The sequence below is a fragment of the Oncorhynchus gorbuscha genome, unplaced genomic scaffold (genome assembly GCF_021184085.1).
Source record: "Oncorhynchus gorbuscha isolate QuinsamMale2020 ecotype Even-year unplaced genomic scaffold, OgorEven_v1.0 Un_scaffold_3238, whole genome shotgun sequence".
NCBI lineage: Eukaryota > Metazoa > Chordata > Actinopteri > Salmoniformes > Salmonidae > Oncorhynchus > Oncorhynchus gorbuscha.
The window spans coordinates 36,001-53,426 of record NW_025747537.1 but is presented as its reverse complement, the minus strand read 5'-3'; the positions used below and the strand labels follow the sequence as shown (position 1 = coordinate 53,426).

Here is a 17,426-nt window from a genome sequence, read left to right as displayed (position 1 = left end):
TGTTAGGTATGGACTAGAGGAGAGTCTGGGTTGGAGTCAGGACTGACCTGTTAGGTATGGACTAGAGAGGAGAGTCTGGGTTGGAGTCAGGACTGACCTGTTAGGTATGGACTAGAGGAGAGTCTGGGTTGGACTAGAGTTGGAGTCAGGACTGACCTGTTAGGTATGGACTAGAGGAGAGTCTGGGTTGGACCCTGTTAGGTATGGACTGTTGGGTTGGATCAGGACTGACTATGGAGAGAGAGTCTGGGTTGGAGTCAGGACTGACCTGTTAGGTATGGACTAGAGAGAGAGTCTGGGTTGGAGTCAGGACTGACCTGTTAGGTATGGACTAGAGAGAGTCTGGGTTGGAGTCTGACCTGTTTGGAGTCTGGGTTGGGTCAGGACTGACCTGTTGGGTATGGACTAGAGGAGAGTCTGGGTTGGAGTCAGGACTGACCTGTTAGGTATGGACTAGAGGAGAGAGTCTGGGTTGGAGTCAGGACTGACCTGTTGGGTATGGACTAGAGGAGAGTCTGGGTTGGAGTCAGGACTGACCTGTTAGGTATGGACTAGAGAGGAGAGTCTGGGTTGGAGTCAGGACTGACCTGTTAGGTAGAGGAGAGTCTGGAGTCAGGACTGACCTGTTAGGTCTGGAGAGGAGAGTCTGGTTTGGAGTCAGGACTGACCTGTTAGGTATGGACTAGAGGAGAGTCTGGGTTGGAGTCAGGACTGACCTGTTAGGTATGGACTAGAGAGGAGAGTCTGGTTTGGAGTCAGGACTGACCTGTTAGGTATGGACTAGAGGAGAGTCTGGTTTGGAGTCAGGACTGACCTGTTAGGTATGGACTAGAGAGAGAGTCTGGGTTGGAGTCAGGACTGACCTGTTAGGTATGGACTAGAGGAGGAGAGTCTGGGTTGGAGTCAGGACTGACCTGTTAGGTATGGACTAGAGGAGAGTCTGGGTTGGAGTCAGGACTGACCTGTTAGGTCTGGAGAGGAGAGTCTGGGTTGGAGTCAGGACTGACCTGTTAGGTCTGGAGAGGAGAGTCTGGGTTGGAGTCAGGACTGACCTGTTAGGTATGGACTAGAGGAGAGTCTGGGTTGGAGTCAGGACTGACCTGTTAGGTATGGACTAGAGGAGAGTCTGGGTTGGAGTCAGGACTGACCTGTTGGGTATGGAGGACTGACCTGTTAGGTAGGAGTCTGGGTTGGAGTCAGGACTGACCTGTTAGGTCTGGAGAGGAGAGTCTGGGTTGGAGTCAGGACTGACCTGTTAGGTATGGACTAGAGGAGAGTCTGGGTTGGAGTCAGGACTGACCTGTTAGGTATGGACTAGAGGAGAGTCTGGGTTGGAGTCAGGACTGACCTGTTAGGTATGGACTAGAGAGACCTGAGAGTCTGGGTTGGAGTCAGGACTGACCTGTTAGGTATGGAGTCAGGACTGAGAGGAGAGTCTGGGTTGGAGTCAGGACTGACCTGTTAGGTATGGACTAGAGGAGAGTCTGGGTTGGAGTCAGGACTGACCTGTTAGGTATGGACTAGAGGAGAGTCTGGGTTGGAGTCAGGACTGACCTGTTAGGTATGGACTAGAGAGGAGAGTCTGGGTTGGAGTCAGGACTGACCTGTTGGGTATGGACTAGAGAGAGAGTCTGGGTTGGAGTCAGGACTGACCTGTTAGGTATGGACTAGAGAGAGTCTGGGTTGGAGTCAGGACTGACCTGTTAGGTATGGACTAGAGGAGAGTCTGGGTTGGAGTCAGGACTGACCTGTTAGGTATGGACTAGAGGAGAGTCTGGGTTGGAGTCAGGACTGACCTGTTAGGTATGGACTAGAGAGGAGAGTCTGGGTTGGAGTCAGGACTGACCTGTTAGGTATGGACTAGAGAGGAGAGTCTGGGTTGGAGTCAGGACTGACCTGTTAGGTATGGACTAGGAGGAGAGTCTGGGTTGGAGTCAGGACTGACCTGTTAGGTATGGACTAGAGAGGAGAGTCTGGTCTTGGAGTCAGGACTGACCTGTTAGGTATGGACTAGAGAGGAGAGTCTGGGTTGGAGTCAGGACTGACCTGTTAGGTATGGACTAGAGGAGAGTCTGGGTTGGAGTCAGGACTGACCTGTTAGGTATGGACTAGAGAGGAGAGTCTGGGTTGGAGTCAGGACTGACCTGTTAGGTATGGACTAGAGAGGAGAGTCTGGGTTGGAGTCAGGACTGACCTGTTAGAGGAGAGTCTGGGTTGAGTCAGGACTGACCTGGGTATGGACTGAGAGGGAGAGTCTGGGTTGGAGTCAGGACTGACCTGTTAGGTATGGAGTCTGGGTTGGAGTCAGGACTGACCTGTTAGGTATGGACTAGAGGAGAGTCTGGGTTGGAGTCAGGACTGACCTGTTAGGTATGGACTAGAGGAGAGTCTGGTTTGGAGTCAGGACTGACCTGTTAGGTATGGACTAGAGGAGAGTCTGGTTTGGAGTCAGGACTGACCTGTTAGGTATGGACTAGAGAGGAGAGTCTGGTTTGGAGTCAGGACTGACCTGTTAGGTATGGACTAGAGGAGAGTCTGGTTTGGAGTCAGGACTGACCTGTTAGGTATGGACTAGAGAGGAGAGTCTGGTTTGGAGTCAGGACTGACCTGTTAGGTATGGACTAGAGAGGAGAGTCTGGGTTGGAGTCAGGACTGACCTGTTAGGTCTGGAGTCAGGACTGACCTGTTAGGTATGGAGAGGAGAGTCTGGGTTGGAGTCAGGACTGACCTGTTAGGTATGGACTAGAGAGGAGAGTCTGGGTTGGAGTCAGGACTGACCTGTTAGGTATGGACTAGAGAGGAGAGTCTGGGTTGGAGTCAGGACTGACCTGTTAGGTATGGACTAGAGAGGAGAGTCTGGGTTGGAGTCAGGACTGACCTGTTAGGTATGGACTAGAGGAGAGTCTGGGTTGGAGTCAGGACTGACCTGTTAGGTATGGACTAGAGAGGAGAGTCTAGTCTGGGTTGGAGTCAGGACTGACCTGTTAGGTATGGACTAGAGAGGAGAGTCTGGTTTGGAGTCACTGACCTGTTAGGTATGGACTGAGAGGAGAGTCTGGGTTGGAGTCAGGACTGACCTGTTAGGTATGGAGAGGGAGAGTCTGGGTTGGAGTCAGGACTGACCTGTTAGGTCTGGAGAGGAGAGTCTGGGTTGGAGTCAGGACTGACCTGTTAGGTATGGACTAGAGAGGAGAGTCTGGGTTGGAGTCAGGACTGACCTGTTAGGTATGGAGAGGAGAGTCTGGGTTGGAGTCAGGACTGACCTGTTAGGTATGGACTAGAGGAGAGTCTGTCTGGGTTGGAGTCAGGACTGACCTGTTAGGTATGGACTAGAGAGGAGAGTCTGGGTTGGAGTCAGGACTGACCTGTTAGGTATGGACTAGAGAGGAGAGTCTGGGTTGGAGTCAGGACTGACCTGTTAGGTATGGAGAGGAGAGTCTGGGTTGGAGTCAGGACTGACCTGTTAGGTATGGACTAGAGAGGAGAGTCTGGGTTGGAGTCAGGACTGACCTGTTAGGTATGGACTAGAGGAGAGTCTGGGTTGGAGTCAGGACTGACCTGTTAGGTATGGACTAGAGAGGAGAGTCTGGGTTGGAGTCAGGACTGACCTGTTAGGTATGGAGAGGAGAGTCTGGGTTGGAGTCAGGACTGACCTGTTAGGTATGGACTAGAGGAGAGTCTGGGTTGGAGTCAGGACTGACCTGTTATGTATGGACTAGAGGAGAGTCTGGTTTGGAGACAGGACTGACCTGTTAGGTATGGACTAGAGGAGAGTCTGGTTTGGAGTCAGGACTGACCTGTTAGGTATGGACTAGAGAGGAGAGTCTGGTTTGGAGTCAGGACTGACCTGTTAGGTATGGACTAGAGAGGAGAGTCTGGGTTGGAGTCAGGACTGACCTGTTCATGGAGAGTCTGGGTTGGAGTCAGGACTGACCTGTTAGGTATGGAGAGGAGAGTCTGGGTTGGAGTCAGGACTGACCTGTTAGGTATGGACTAGAGAGGAGAGTCTGGGTTGGAGTCAGGACTGACCTGTTAGGTATGGACTAGAGGAGAGTCTGGGTTGGAGTCAGGACTGACCTGTTAGGTATGGACTAGAGAGGAGAGTCTGGGTTGGAGTCAGGACTGACCTGTTAGGTATGGAGAGGAGAGTCTGGGTTGGAGTCAGGACTGACCTGTTAGGTATGGACTAGAGAGAGTCTGGGTTGGAGTCAGGACTGACCTGTTAGGTATGGACTAGAGAGGAGAGTCTGGGTTGGAGTCAGGACTGACCTGTTAGGTATGGAGAGGAGAGTCTGGGTTGGAGTCAGGACTGACCTGTTAGGTATGGACTAGAGAGAGAGTCTGGGTTGGAGTCAGGACTGACCTGTTAGGTATGGACTAGAGGAGAGTCTGGGTTGGAGTCAGGACTGACCTGTTAGGTATGGACTAGAGGAGAGTCTGGTTTGGAGTCAGGACTGACCTGTTAGGTATGGACTAGAGGAGAGTCTGGGTTGGAGTCAGGACTGACCTGTTAGGTATGGACTAGAGGAGAGTCTGGGTTGGAGTCAGGACTGACCTGTTAGGTATGGAGAGTCTGGGTTGGAGTCAGGACTGACCTGTTAGGTATGGAGAGTCTGGGTTGGAGTCAGGACTGACCTGTTAGGTATGGACTAGAGGAGAGTCTGGGTTGGAGTCAGGACTGACCTGTTCGGTATGGACTAGAGTCTGGTTTGGAGTCAGGACTGACCTGTTAGGTATGGAGAGGAGAGTCCGGGTTGGAGTCAGGACTGACCTGTTCGGTATGGAGAGTCTGGGTTGGAGAGGACTGACCTGAGTTGGAGTCTGGGTTGGAGTCAGAGAGGGCGGGTCAGGGAGTCTGGTCTCTAAACTGAGAGAGGAGAGAATGAAGAAGAGTCGTTATGGTGTCGCTGACCCTGCTCAGTCCTGATTCATTTAGGATTTTAGACATCTCTGACAGTTGACCAAATCTCCGGACACATTTTATCGGAATCACAGTTTGGAGATAAAAGTTATTTAAAGTCATAAAGGGCAAGAAGATACATTAAACACTTTTTTAGTTAATCTTCATTATTATTTTAGAATTCATCAAATATTCATTATTATTTTAGAATTCATTATATATTCATTAGTATTTTAGAATTCATTATATATTCATTATTATTTTAGATTTCATTATATATTCATTATTATTTTAGAATTCATTATATATTCAGTTTGAAATCCGGAGAACAACATTTCCTGGCATAGAGCCAACATGGAAATGAATCGTTTTGGAAATATTTAGAGAATTCCAAAAACAAATCTTCCCCCTTGTGACAGCCTGGTCTCATAGACTAGACGTAACATAGTAAAAATAATTCCAGGGCTCTAATCCGTATGATATGTTACCTTGGGTATGGTTACGGCAGGGTAGCCTAGTGGTTAGAGCGTTGGACTAGTAACCGGAAGTTCAAATCCCTGAGCTGACAAGGTACAAATCTGTCGTTCTGCCCCTGAACAGGCAGTTAACCCACTGTTCCTAGGCCATCATTGAAAATAAGAATTTGTTCTTAACTGACTTGCCTAGTTAAATAAATAAAATAAAAAACATAAGACAGAAGGTTATTAAGGCAAAACCCCAAATGTTGCGTGTTCGAATCTCATCATGGACAACTTTAGCATTTTAGCCAATTAGCAACATTGCAACTACCTTTTAATTTAACTCCTAATCTTAACTCTAACCCCTAGCCTAGCTAATGTTATCCACCTAGCTAACATTAGCTTTAGCCACCTAGCCAATGTTAGCCACCTAGCCAACGTTAGCCACCTAGCCAATGTTAGCCACCTAGCCAACGTTAGCCACAACAAATTGAAATTCGTAACATATCATACATTTAGAAAATTCCAGCTGTGCTGGGTGGAGATGAGAGTACATGGCCATTAAGTCCAGATCGTTCTTCAAGATGTTCAAACGTTCATAGATGACCAGCAGGGTCAAATAATAATCACAGTGCAGAGTTAAAAAGTAAGAACATAACAAAGGAAACAGTAACACAATAAAATAACTGTTCATTGTTGTCATGACTTTGAATGCATACTGCCAATCATCAATGTTCATTATGTCAGAAGTACCTGATCTCACTGATTACAACTTGGGACATTGGAGGTGGTGGTGGAGTTGTTGGAGGTGGTGGTGGAGTTGTTGGAGGTGGTGGTGGAGTTGTTGGAGGTGGTGGAGTTGTTGGAGGTGGTGGTAGTGGTAGAGTTGTTGGAGGTGGTGGTGGTGGTAGAGTTGTTGGAGAAGGTGGTGGTGGTAGAGTTGTTGGAGAAGGTGGTGGTGGTAGAGTTGTTGGAGAAGGTGGTGGTGGTAGAGTTGTTGGAGAAGGTGGTGGTGGTAGAGTTGTTGGAGAAGGTGGTGGAGTTGTTGGAGGTGGTGGTGGTGGTAGTTGTTGGAGGTGGTGGTGGTGGTGGTAGAGTTGTTGGAGAAGGTGGTGGTGGTAGAGTTGTTGGAGAAGGTGGTGGTGGTAGAGTTGTTGTTGGAGGAGGTGGTGGTGGTGGTAGAGTTGTTGTTGGAGGAGGAAGTGGTGGTGGTAGAGTTGTTGGAGGTGGTGGAGTTGTTGGGACTGCCGGGGGCTCTTCATCAGTGATGTGGGTAATGGCGTAGGGGAGTACCTCTGGAGGGCTTAGTGGGGAGTAGAATAGTTTTTTGGGGGAGGAAAAGACCTTTGCAGTAAAGAGGGACATGGATGGGCTCTTCAGCGATGGATGGATGGGCTCTTCAGCGATGAGATTCTACAAAACCACACGGAAATAAAACAAGAGTTTTGGTCAGTTACTGTAATACAGCATTAAATAAAAGCTCACAAACACAATCAAACTTTAAACTCATGTAAAGTCACTTGTTCTATGTGTCTGACTTACGTGGGGGAGTTTAGGGACTTTGGGGAGTTTAGGGACTTTGGAGAGGTGCTCCCAGGACTCATGGCTGTCTTGGGATCGTTCATGCTCTTTGAGGTGGTGCTGGGAGGAGAGCGAAGACCGTCACGGTTGAGTACACTATTAGGAGGGTCTGACACTTTTTTTTCTGAGTTTGGTACAATTTTAGTCCCCTGAGTTCGAATTTTGACCTTTTTACCTTAAAACAGTCTTGGTCTTCGGAGGAAGTGGAGGGCTGAGGTAAAACGAAACAAACGAAAAACACATACAAACACAAAAATCAGTTTAAGGAAAACATTGACTAGCAGATAGTAGATATCTAGTTAAACACTGTGACTACCAGATAGTAGATATCTAGTTAAACACTGTGACTACCAGATAGTAGATATCTAGTTAAACACTGTGACTACCAGATAGTAGATATCTAGTTAAAAAACACTGTGACTACCAGATAGTAGATATCTAGTTAAACACTGTGACTACCAGATAGTAGATATCTAGTTAAACACTGTGACTACCAGATAGTAGATATCTAGTTAAACACTGTGACTACCAGATAGTAGATATCTAGTTAGAGAAAACACTGTGACTACCAGATAGTAGATATCTAGTTAAACACTGTGACTACCAGATAGTAGATATCTAGTTAAAGAAAACACTGTGACTACCAGATAGTAGATATCTAGTTAAACACTGTGACTACCAGATAGTAGATAGCTAGTTAAACACTGTGACTACCAGATAGTAGATATCTAGTTAAACACTGTGACTACCAGATAGTAGATATCTAGTTAAAGAAAACACTGTGACTACCAGATAGTAGATATCTAGTTAAACACTGTGACTACCAGATAGTAGATATCTAGTTAAACACTGTGACTACCAGATAGTAGATATCTAGTTAAACACTGTGACTACCAGATAGTAGATATCTAGTTAAACACTGTGACTACCAGATAGTAGATATCTAGTTAAACACTGTGACTACCAGATAGTAGATATCTAGTTAACACTGTGACTACCAGATAGTAGATATCTAGTTAAACACTGTGACTACCAGATAGTAGATATCTAGTTAAAGAAAACACTGTGACTACCAGATAGTAGATATCTAGTTAAACACTGTGACTACCAGATAGTAGATATCTAGTTAAACACTGTGACTACCAGATAGTAGATATCTAGTTAAAGAAAACACTGTGACTACCAGATAGTAGATATCTAGTTAAAGAAAACACTGTGACTACCAGATAGTAGATATCTAGTTAAACACTGTGACTACCAGATAGTAGATATCTAGTTAAACACTGTGACTACCAGATAGTAGATATCTAGTTAAACACTGTGACTACCAGATAGTAGATATCTAGTTAAACACTGTGACTACCAGATAGTAGATATCTAGTTAAACACTGTGACTACCAGATAGTAGATATCTAGTTAGAGAAAACACTGTGACTACCAGATAGTAGATATCTAGTAAACACTGTGACTACCAGATAGTAGATATCTAGTTAAACACTGTGACTACCAGATAGTAGATATCTAGTTAAACACTGTGACTACCAGATAGTAGATATCTAGTTAAACACTGTGACTACCAGATAGTAGATATCTAGTTAAAGAAAACACTGACTACCAGATAGTAGATATCTAGTTAAACACTGTGACTACCAGATAGTAGATATCTAGTTAGAGAAAACACTGTGACTACCAGATAGTAGATATCTAGTTAAACACTGTGACTACCAGATAGTAGATATCTAGTTAACACTGTGACTACCAGATAGTAGATATCTAGTTAAACACTGTGACTACCAGATAGTAGATATCTAGTTAAACACTGTGACTACCAGATAGTAGATATCTAGTTAGAGAAAACACTGTGACTACCAGATAGTAGATATCTAGTTAAACACTGTGACTACCAGATAGTAGATATCTAGTTAAACACTGTGACTACCAGATAGTATATATCTAGTTAAACACTGTGACTACCAGATAGTAGATATCTAGTTAAACACTGTGACTACCAGATAGTAGATATCTATTTAAAGAAAACACTGTGACTACCAGATAGTAGATATCTAGTTAAACACTGTGACTACCAGATAGTATATATCTAGTTAAAGAAAACACTGTGACTACCAGATAGTAGATATCTAGTTAAACACTGTGACTACCAGATAGTAGATATCTATTTAAAGAAAACACTGTGACTACCAGATAGTAGATATCTAGTTAAACACTGTGACTACCAGATAGTATATATCTAGTTAAACACTGTGACTAGCAGATAGTAGATATCTAGTTAAACACTGTGACTACCAGATAGTAGATATCTAGTTAAACACTGTGACTACCAGATAGTAGATATCTAGTTAAACACTGTGACTACCAGATAGTAGATATCTAGTTAAAGAAAACACTGACTACCAGATAGTAGATATCTAGTTAAACACTGTGACTACCAGATAGTAGATATCTAGTTAAACACTGTGACTACCAGATAGTAGATATCTATTTAAAGAAAACACTGTGACTACCAGATAGTAGATATCTAGTTAAACACTGTGACTACCAGATAGTATATATCTAGTTAAACACTGTGACTACCAGATAGTAGATATCTAGTTAAACACTGTGACTACCAGATAGTAGATATCTAGTTAAACACTGTGACTACCAGATAGTAGATATCTAGTTAAACACTGTGACTACCAGATAGTAGATATCTAGTTAGAGAAAACACTGTGACTACCAGATAGTAGATATCTAGTTAAAGAAAACACTGTGACTACCAGATAGTAGATATCTAGTTAAACACTGTGACTACCAGATAGTAGATATCTAGTTAAACACTGTGACTACCAGATAGTAGATATCTAGTTAAACACTGTGACTACCAGATAGTAGATATCTAGTTAAACACTGTGACTACCAGATAGTAGATATCTAGTTAAACACTGACTACCAGATAGTAGATATCTAGTTAAACACTGTGACTACCAGATAGTAGATATCTAGTTAAACACTGTGACTACCAGATAGTAGATATCTAGTTAAACACTGTGACTACCAGATAGTAGATATCTAGTTAAACACTGTGACTACCAGATAGTAGATATCTAGTTAAACACTGTGACTACCAGATAGTAGATATCTAGTTAAACACTGTGACTACCAGATAGTAGATATCTAGTTAAAGAAAACACTGTGACTACCAGATAGTAGATATCTAGTTAAAGAAAACACTGTGACTACCAGATAGTAGATATCTAGTTAAACACTGTGACTACCAGATAGTAGATATCTAGTTAAACACTGTGACTACCAGATAGTAGATATCTAGTTAAACACTGTGACTACCAGATAGTAGATATCTAGTTAAACACTGTGACTACCAGATAGTAGATATCTAGTTAGAGAAAACACTGTGACTACCAGATAGTAGATATCTAGTTAAACACTGTGACTACCAGATAGTAGATATCTAGTTAAACACTGTGACTACCAGATAGTAGATATCTAGTTAAACACTGTGACTACCAGATAGTAGATATCTAGTTAAACACTGTGACTACCAGATAGTAGATATCTAGTTAAACACTGTGACTACCAGATAGTAGATATCTAGTTAAACACTGTGACTACCAGATAGTAGATATCTAGTTAAACACTGTGACTACCAGATAGTAGATATCTACACTGTGACTACCAGATAGTAGATATCTAGTTAAACACTGTGACTACCAGATAGTAGATATCTAGTTAGAGAAAACACTGTGACTACCAGATAGTAGATATCTAGTTAGAGAAAACACTGTGACTACCAGATAGTAGATATCTAGTTAGAGAAAACACTGTGACTACCAGATAGTAGATATCTAGTTAGAGAAAACACTGTGACTACCAGATAGTAGATATCTAGTTAAACACTGTGACTACCAGATAGTAGATATCTAGTTAGAGAAAACACTGTGACTACCAGATAGTAGATATCTAGTTAAACACTGTGACTACCAGATAGTAGATATCTAGTTAAACACTGACTACCAGATAGTAGATATCTAGTTAAACACTGTGACTACCAGATAGTAGATATCTAGTTAGAAAAACACTGTGACTACCAGATAGTAGATATCTAGTTAGAGAAAACACTGTGACTACCAGATAGTAGATATCTAGTTAGAGAAAACACTGTGACTAGCAGATAGTAGATATCTAGTTAAACACTGTGACTACCAGATAGTAGATATCTAGTTAAACACTGTGACTACCAGATAGTAGATATCTAGTTAAACACTGTGACTACCAGATAGTAGATATCTAGTTAAACACTGTGACTACCAGATAGTAGATATCTAGTTAGAGAAAACACTGTGACTACCAGATAGTAGATATCTAGTTAGAGAAAACACTGTGACTACCAGATAGTAGATATCTAGTTAAACACTGTGACTACCAGATAGTAGATATCTAGTTAAACACTGTGACTACCAGATAGTAGATATCTAGTTAGAGAAAACACTGTGACTACCAGATAGTAGATATCTAGTTAGAGAAAACACTGTGACTACCCGACGCCGAGCGCCGCCCGTACATAGGAGAGGACCCGACGCAGAGCGCCGCCTGTACATAGGAGAGGACCCGACGCCGAGCGCCGCCCGTACATAGGAGAGGACCCGACGCAGAGCGCCGCCCGTACATAGGAGAGGACCCGACGCCGAGCGCCGCCCGTACATAGGAGAGGACCCGACGCCGAGCGCCGCCCGTACATCGGAGAGGATCCGACGCCAGCGGAAGCCGTGACAACTCCTGTGTTCCAACGTCACGTTGTGTTAGCTCATCCAAGTTTATAATTTTAAAAGGCTAATTGATCATTAGAAAACCCTTTTGCAATTATGTTAGCACAGCTGAAAACTGTTGTCCTGATTAAAGATGCAATAAAACTGACCTTCTTGAAATTAGTTGAGTATCTGGAGCGTCAGCATTTGTGGGTTCGATTACAGGCTCAAAATGGCTAGAAACAAAGAACTTTCTTCTGAGAAATGAAGGCTATTCAATGCGAGAAATTGCTAAGGAACTGAAGATCGCGTACAATGCTGTGTACTACTCCCTTCAAAGAAAGACGCAAACTGGCGTTGTGCACTGGGGCCTCCCACTCCCAACTGAGCAAGAGGACAAGTACATTAGAGGGTCAAGTTTGACGAACGGACACCTCACAAGTCCTCAATTGGCAGCTTCATTAAATAGTACCTGCAAAACACCAGTCTCAACGTCAACAATGAAGAGGCCACCCTGAGATGCTGGCCTTCTAGGCAGGAACGCTGCTAAGATAAACACAATGCAAATGTACCTCTTGGTCAGATGGTTGACTGGGGTGCTGGGGCTGGCAGGGACGGGCTGGCAGGGATGGGCTGGCAGGGACGGTCTGGCAGGGATGGGCTGGCCCACCTCCGACTGCAGGCTGTGGTTAGCATTAAACAGACAGAGGGAGATGGATGTTAGAGAGAGAGAGAATTTTACCAAATTTGACATTGTCAAATCATTTAGATGTTTGACATTGGTAAACTTCTAACCATGGTGACAGTGTCAGTAGATTTGAGACAGCTCAGAACCTCTCCACACAGTGAGTGTGTGTGTGTGTGTGTGTGTGTCCCACTTACTCCACTTGCTCCTCCTCCTCCTCCATGCTGCTTCTGATCCAGCTGTTGTCTTTCAGCAGACTGGTCTTCTTCCTGCTGCTGTCAACGTTGTTCTGACTGGCACTCATCTCCTGACTCCTTCTGACAGGCTTCGACTTCTGACTGAAAACAGACATCGCAGAAAGCAGGCGAGGATGTTCCAGTCTGTGCTAGAAGAAACATGAAATGTAACAGAGATATCGGTGTGATGAACACTCACAACCTGGGTCACCTGCTACGTTTCAACATTCCAATGACCTGTCCTGAGGACATACCTGCATGTGGAGGTATCTGTTTTATGATGAACGCTTCCTGATGTGGTTAAGAATGGTGTGCTAGATGGTATGTTTGATTATGCAATAATGTTCAACACACAGAGCCTAAGTTATGATTGAACAATCACAAACTTAAATGGTTGAGAACAGCAGAATTTGTTTCACTGTGGCTTAATAGTGTTGCTATGGCTTAATAGTGTTGCTATGGCTTAATAGTGTTGCTATGGCTTAATAGTGTTGCTATGGCTTAATAGTGTTGTTATGGCTTAATAGTGTTGTCAGGGCTTAATAGTGTTGTTAGGGCTTAATAGTGTTGTCAGGGCTTAATAGTGTTGTCAGGGGTTAATAGTGTTGTCAGGGGTTAATAGTGTTGTCAGGGGTTAATAGTGTTGTCAGGGGTTAATAGTGTTGTCAGGGGTTAATAGTGTTGTCAGGGGTTAATAGTGTTGCTATGGCTTAATAGTGTTGTTATGGCTTAATAGTGTTGTTATGGCTTAATAGTGTTGCTATGGCTTAATAGTGTTGTTATGGCTTAATAGTGTCATGGGTTAATAGTGTTGTTATGGCTTAATAGTGTTGCTATGGCTTAATAGTGTTGTTATGGCTTAATAGTGTTGTTATGGCTTAATAGTGTTGCTATGGCTTAATAGTGTTAATAATGTTACTTACCCTACATTATTCATCTCATATGCATATGTATATACTGTACTCTACAACATCGACTGCATCCTTATGTAACACATGTATCACTAGTCACTTTAACTATGCCACTTTGTTTACTTTGTTTACTTTGTCTACACACTCATCTCATATGTATATACTGTACTGGCCATCTAATGTATGTGCTCTGTACCATCACTCATTCAATATCCTGTACATGTTCCTTATCCCCTTACACTGTGTATAAGACAGTAGTTTTGGAATTGTTAGTTAGATTACTTGTTGGTTATCACTGCATTGTGTAGAAGCACAAGCATTTCGCTACACTCGCATTAACATCTGCTAACCATGTGTATGTGACAAGTAAAATTTGATTTGATTTAGTGTTGTTATGGCTTAATAGTGTTGCTGTGGCTTAATAGTGTTGTTGTGGCTTAATAGTGTTGTTATGGCTTAATAGTGTTGTTATGGCTTAATAGTGTTGTCATGGCTTAATAGTGTCATGGCTTAATAGTGTTGCTATGGCTTAATAGTGTTGCTATGGCTTAATAGTGTCATGGCTTAATAGTGTTGCTATGGCTTAATAGTGTTGTTATGGCTTAATAGTGTTCTTGTGGCTTAATAGTGTTGTTGTGGTTTAATAGTGTTGGTATGGCTTAATAGTGTTGTTAGGGCTTAATAGTGTTGCTATGGCTTAATAGTGTTGTCAGGGCTTAATAGTGTTGTCAGGGCTTAATAGTGTTGTTATGGCTTAATAGTGTTGTTATGGCTTAATAGTGTTGCTATGGCTTAATAGTGTTGCTATGGCATAATAGTGTTGTTATGGCTTAATAGTGTTGCTATGGCTTAATAGTGTTGTTGTGGCTTAATAGTGTTGCTATGGCATAATAGTGTTGTTATGGCTTAATAGTGTTGTTGTGGCTTACTAGTGTTGTCAGGGCTTAATAGTGTTGTCAGGGCTTAATAGTGTTGCTATGGCTTAATAGTGTTGCTATGGCTTAATAGTGTTGTCAGGGCTTAATAGTGTTGTTGTGGCTTACTAGTGTTGTTGTGGCTTAATAGTGTTGTCATGGCTTAGTGTTGTCAGGGCTTAATAGTGTTGTTATGGCTTAATAGTGTTGTCAGGGCTTAATAGTGTTGTCAGGGCTTAATAGTGTTGTCATGGCTTAATAGTGTTGTCAGGGGTTAATAGTGTTGTCATGGCTTAATAGTGTTGTCAGGGGTTAATAGTGTTGTCAGGGGTTAATAGTGTTGTCAGGGGTTAATAGTGTTGCTATGGCTTAATAGTGTTGTTATGGCTTAATAGTGTTGTTATGGCTTAATAGTGTTGCTATGGCTTCATAGTGTTGTTATGGCTTAATAGTGTCATGGGTTAATAGTGTTGTTATGGCTTAATAGTGTTGCTATGGCTTAATAGTGTTGTTATGGCTTAATAGTGTTGTTATGGCTTAATAGTGTTGCTATGGCTTAATAGTGTTAATAATGTTACTTACCCTACATTATTCATCTCATATGCATATGTATATACTGTACTCTACAACATCGACTGCATCCTTATGTAACACATGTATCACTAGTCACTTTAACTATGCCACTTTGTTTACTTTGTTTACTTTGTCTACACACTCATCTCATATGTATATACTGTACTCGATACCATCTACTGTATGCTGCTCTGTACCATCACTCATTCTTATCCTTATGTACATTGCCTATCCCTTACACTAGTGTTGTTTTGGCTTTAGTTAGAATAGTGTTGTTATCAGGGCATTAAACTAGTGTTTGCTACACTGGCTTAACATCTGCTAACCATGTGTTGTGACAAGTAAAATTTGATTAATTTAGTGTTGTTATGGCTTAATAGTGTTGCTGTGGCTTAATAGTGTTGTTATGGCTTAATAGTGTTGTTATGGCTTAATAGTGTTGTTATGGCTTAATAGTGTTGTCAGGGCTTAATAGTGTTGCATGGCTTAATAGTGTTGCTATGGCTTAATAGTGTTGTATGGCTTAATAGTGTCATGGCTTAATAGTGTTGCTATGGCTTAATAGTGTTGTTATGGCTTAATAGTGTTCTTGTGGCTTAATAGTGTTGTTGTGGTTTAATAGTGTTGGTATGGCTTAATAGTGTTGTTAGGGCTTAATAGTGTTGCTATGGCTTAATAGTGTTGTCAGGGCTTAATAGTGTTGTCAGGGCTTAATAGTGTTGTCATGGCTTAATAGTGTTGTTATGGCTTAATAGTGTTGCTATGGCTTAATAGTGTTGCTATGGCATAATAGTGTTGTTATGGCTTAATAGTGTTGCTATGGCTTAATAGTGTTGTTATGGCTTAATAGTGTTGCTATGGCATAATAGTGTTGTGATTGCTTAATAGTGTTGTTGTGAGAACTGTGATAACAGGGCTTAACACTTGTCAGGGCTTAATGCCATGGCTTAATAGTGTTCTATGGCTTAACAAACAAAGTTAAACATCTTACAGAAAAACATGGCTTACAGGGCTTAATAGTGTTGTTAAATCCAGGGCTTAAACTGTTGTCAGGGCTTAATAGTGTTGTCATGGCTTAATCAATGTCATGGGTTAATAGGATCATGGCTTAATAGTGTTGAAACTCAATAGTGTCATGGGTTAATAGTGTTGTTATGGCTTAATAGTGTTGTTATGGCATAAAAGAGACCACTACCATAATAGTGTTGTGGCTTAAAGTGTTCCTAGGGCTAAAAGGGTGTTATTAGGGCTTAAAGTGTTGCTACCAAAGAGTGTTGCTATGGCATAATAGTGTTCCACTACTTAATAGTGTTGCTATGGTATAATAGTGTTGCTATGGCATAAAAGTGTTGCTATGGCAAAGAGACTTGCTATGGCAAATAGTGTTGCTATGGCAAATAGTGTTACTACCAAAGAGCTACTACCATAAGAGACCACTATGGCAAAGAGTGTTGTGGCTACCAAAGAGAACTACTAAGAGACCACTGACCATGCCATAACCTTTCCTGAACAAACAACGTTAAACATCTCAGAGAAACACTACAAAGAAGTCCCACTACCAAAGATGACTCTCAGTCAATATCATGACCATAATTTCAAACTGAGAAACTACAGCAAAGAGACCACTACCAAAGAGACCACTACCAAAGAGACCACTACCAAAGAGACTACTACTAAAGAGACCACTACCAAAGAGACCACTACCAAAGAGACTACTACCAAAGAGACTACTACCAAAGAGACCACTACCAAAGATGTACCCTCTTTATAGAAAATGATAGATGTATCTGTTTAACTCACCGTGAAGAAGACCAGTGTTCACAATAGTGGCTGATGGTCGTGGATTAGAGGATTTTCTCTCTCTCTCTCTCTCTCTCTCTCTCTATCTTTCTGTAACTCTCTCTGTCACTTTCTCTATTTCTCTTTCTCTCTCTCTCTCTTTCTCTCTCTCTCTTTCTCTCTCTGTCTCTTTCTTTCTCTCTCTTTCTTCTCTCTCTCTCTCTCTCTTTCTTTCTCTCTCTCTCTCTCTCTCTCTTTCTTTCTCTCTCTCTGTCTCTCTCTCTGTCTCTCTCTCTCTATCTTTCTGTAACTCACTCTGTCTCTCTATCTTTCTGTAACTGTCTCTGTCTCTCTCTCTTTCTCTCTCTCTCTGTCTCTGTCTCTCTCTCTCTGTCTCTCTCTGTCTGTCGCTCCCCTTTCTGTCCTGAAGGGTAAGGATAGGGGTCAGGGAGGGAGGTGTGTCATGCTCTGAGCCAGAACAGTACACACATTTAAACCTGAAAGGTGAGTTACCTGAGTTGACTTATCAGTGAGACTAGAAAACCACTGGAGGATGATCATAAAGAACTGATGAGGACTAAACTCAACGAGCTGCTCTACAGCGCAACAACAGTGGTGATCATGGA

General features: G+C 42.4%; 1 protein-coding gene across 1 annotated transcript; it reads right to left on the bottom strand.

Moving 5' to 3' along the window:
• Nucleotides 1-6,734: 6,734 nt before the first annotated feature.
• On the bottom strand, nucleotides 6,735-16,961 carry LOC124027447 (early nodulin-like protein 2). The gene is made up of 6 exons (XM_046339871.1): nucleotides 16,822-16,961; nucleotides 12,585-12,767; nucleotides 12,275-12,385; nucleotides 7,115-7,150; nucleotides 6,901-6,999; nucleotides 6,735-6,771 (listed from the first exon to the last, which is right to left on the bottom strand). Exons 2-6 carry the CDS (start codon nucleotides 12,737-12,739, stop codon nucleotides 6,735-6,737), a joined length of 438 nt encoding a protein of 145 aa, XP_046195827.1. The 5' UTR covers nucleotides 12,740-12,767; nucleotides 16,822-16,961.
• Nucleotides 16,962-17,426: the final 465 nt, after the last annotated feature.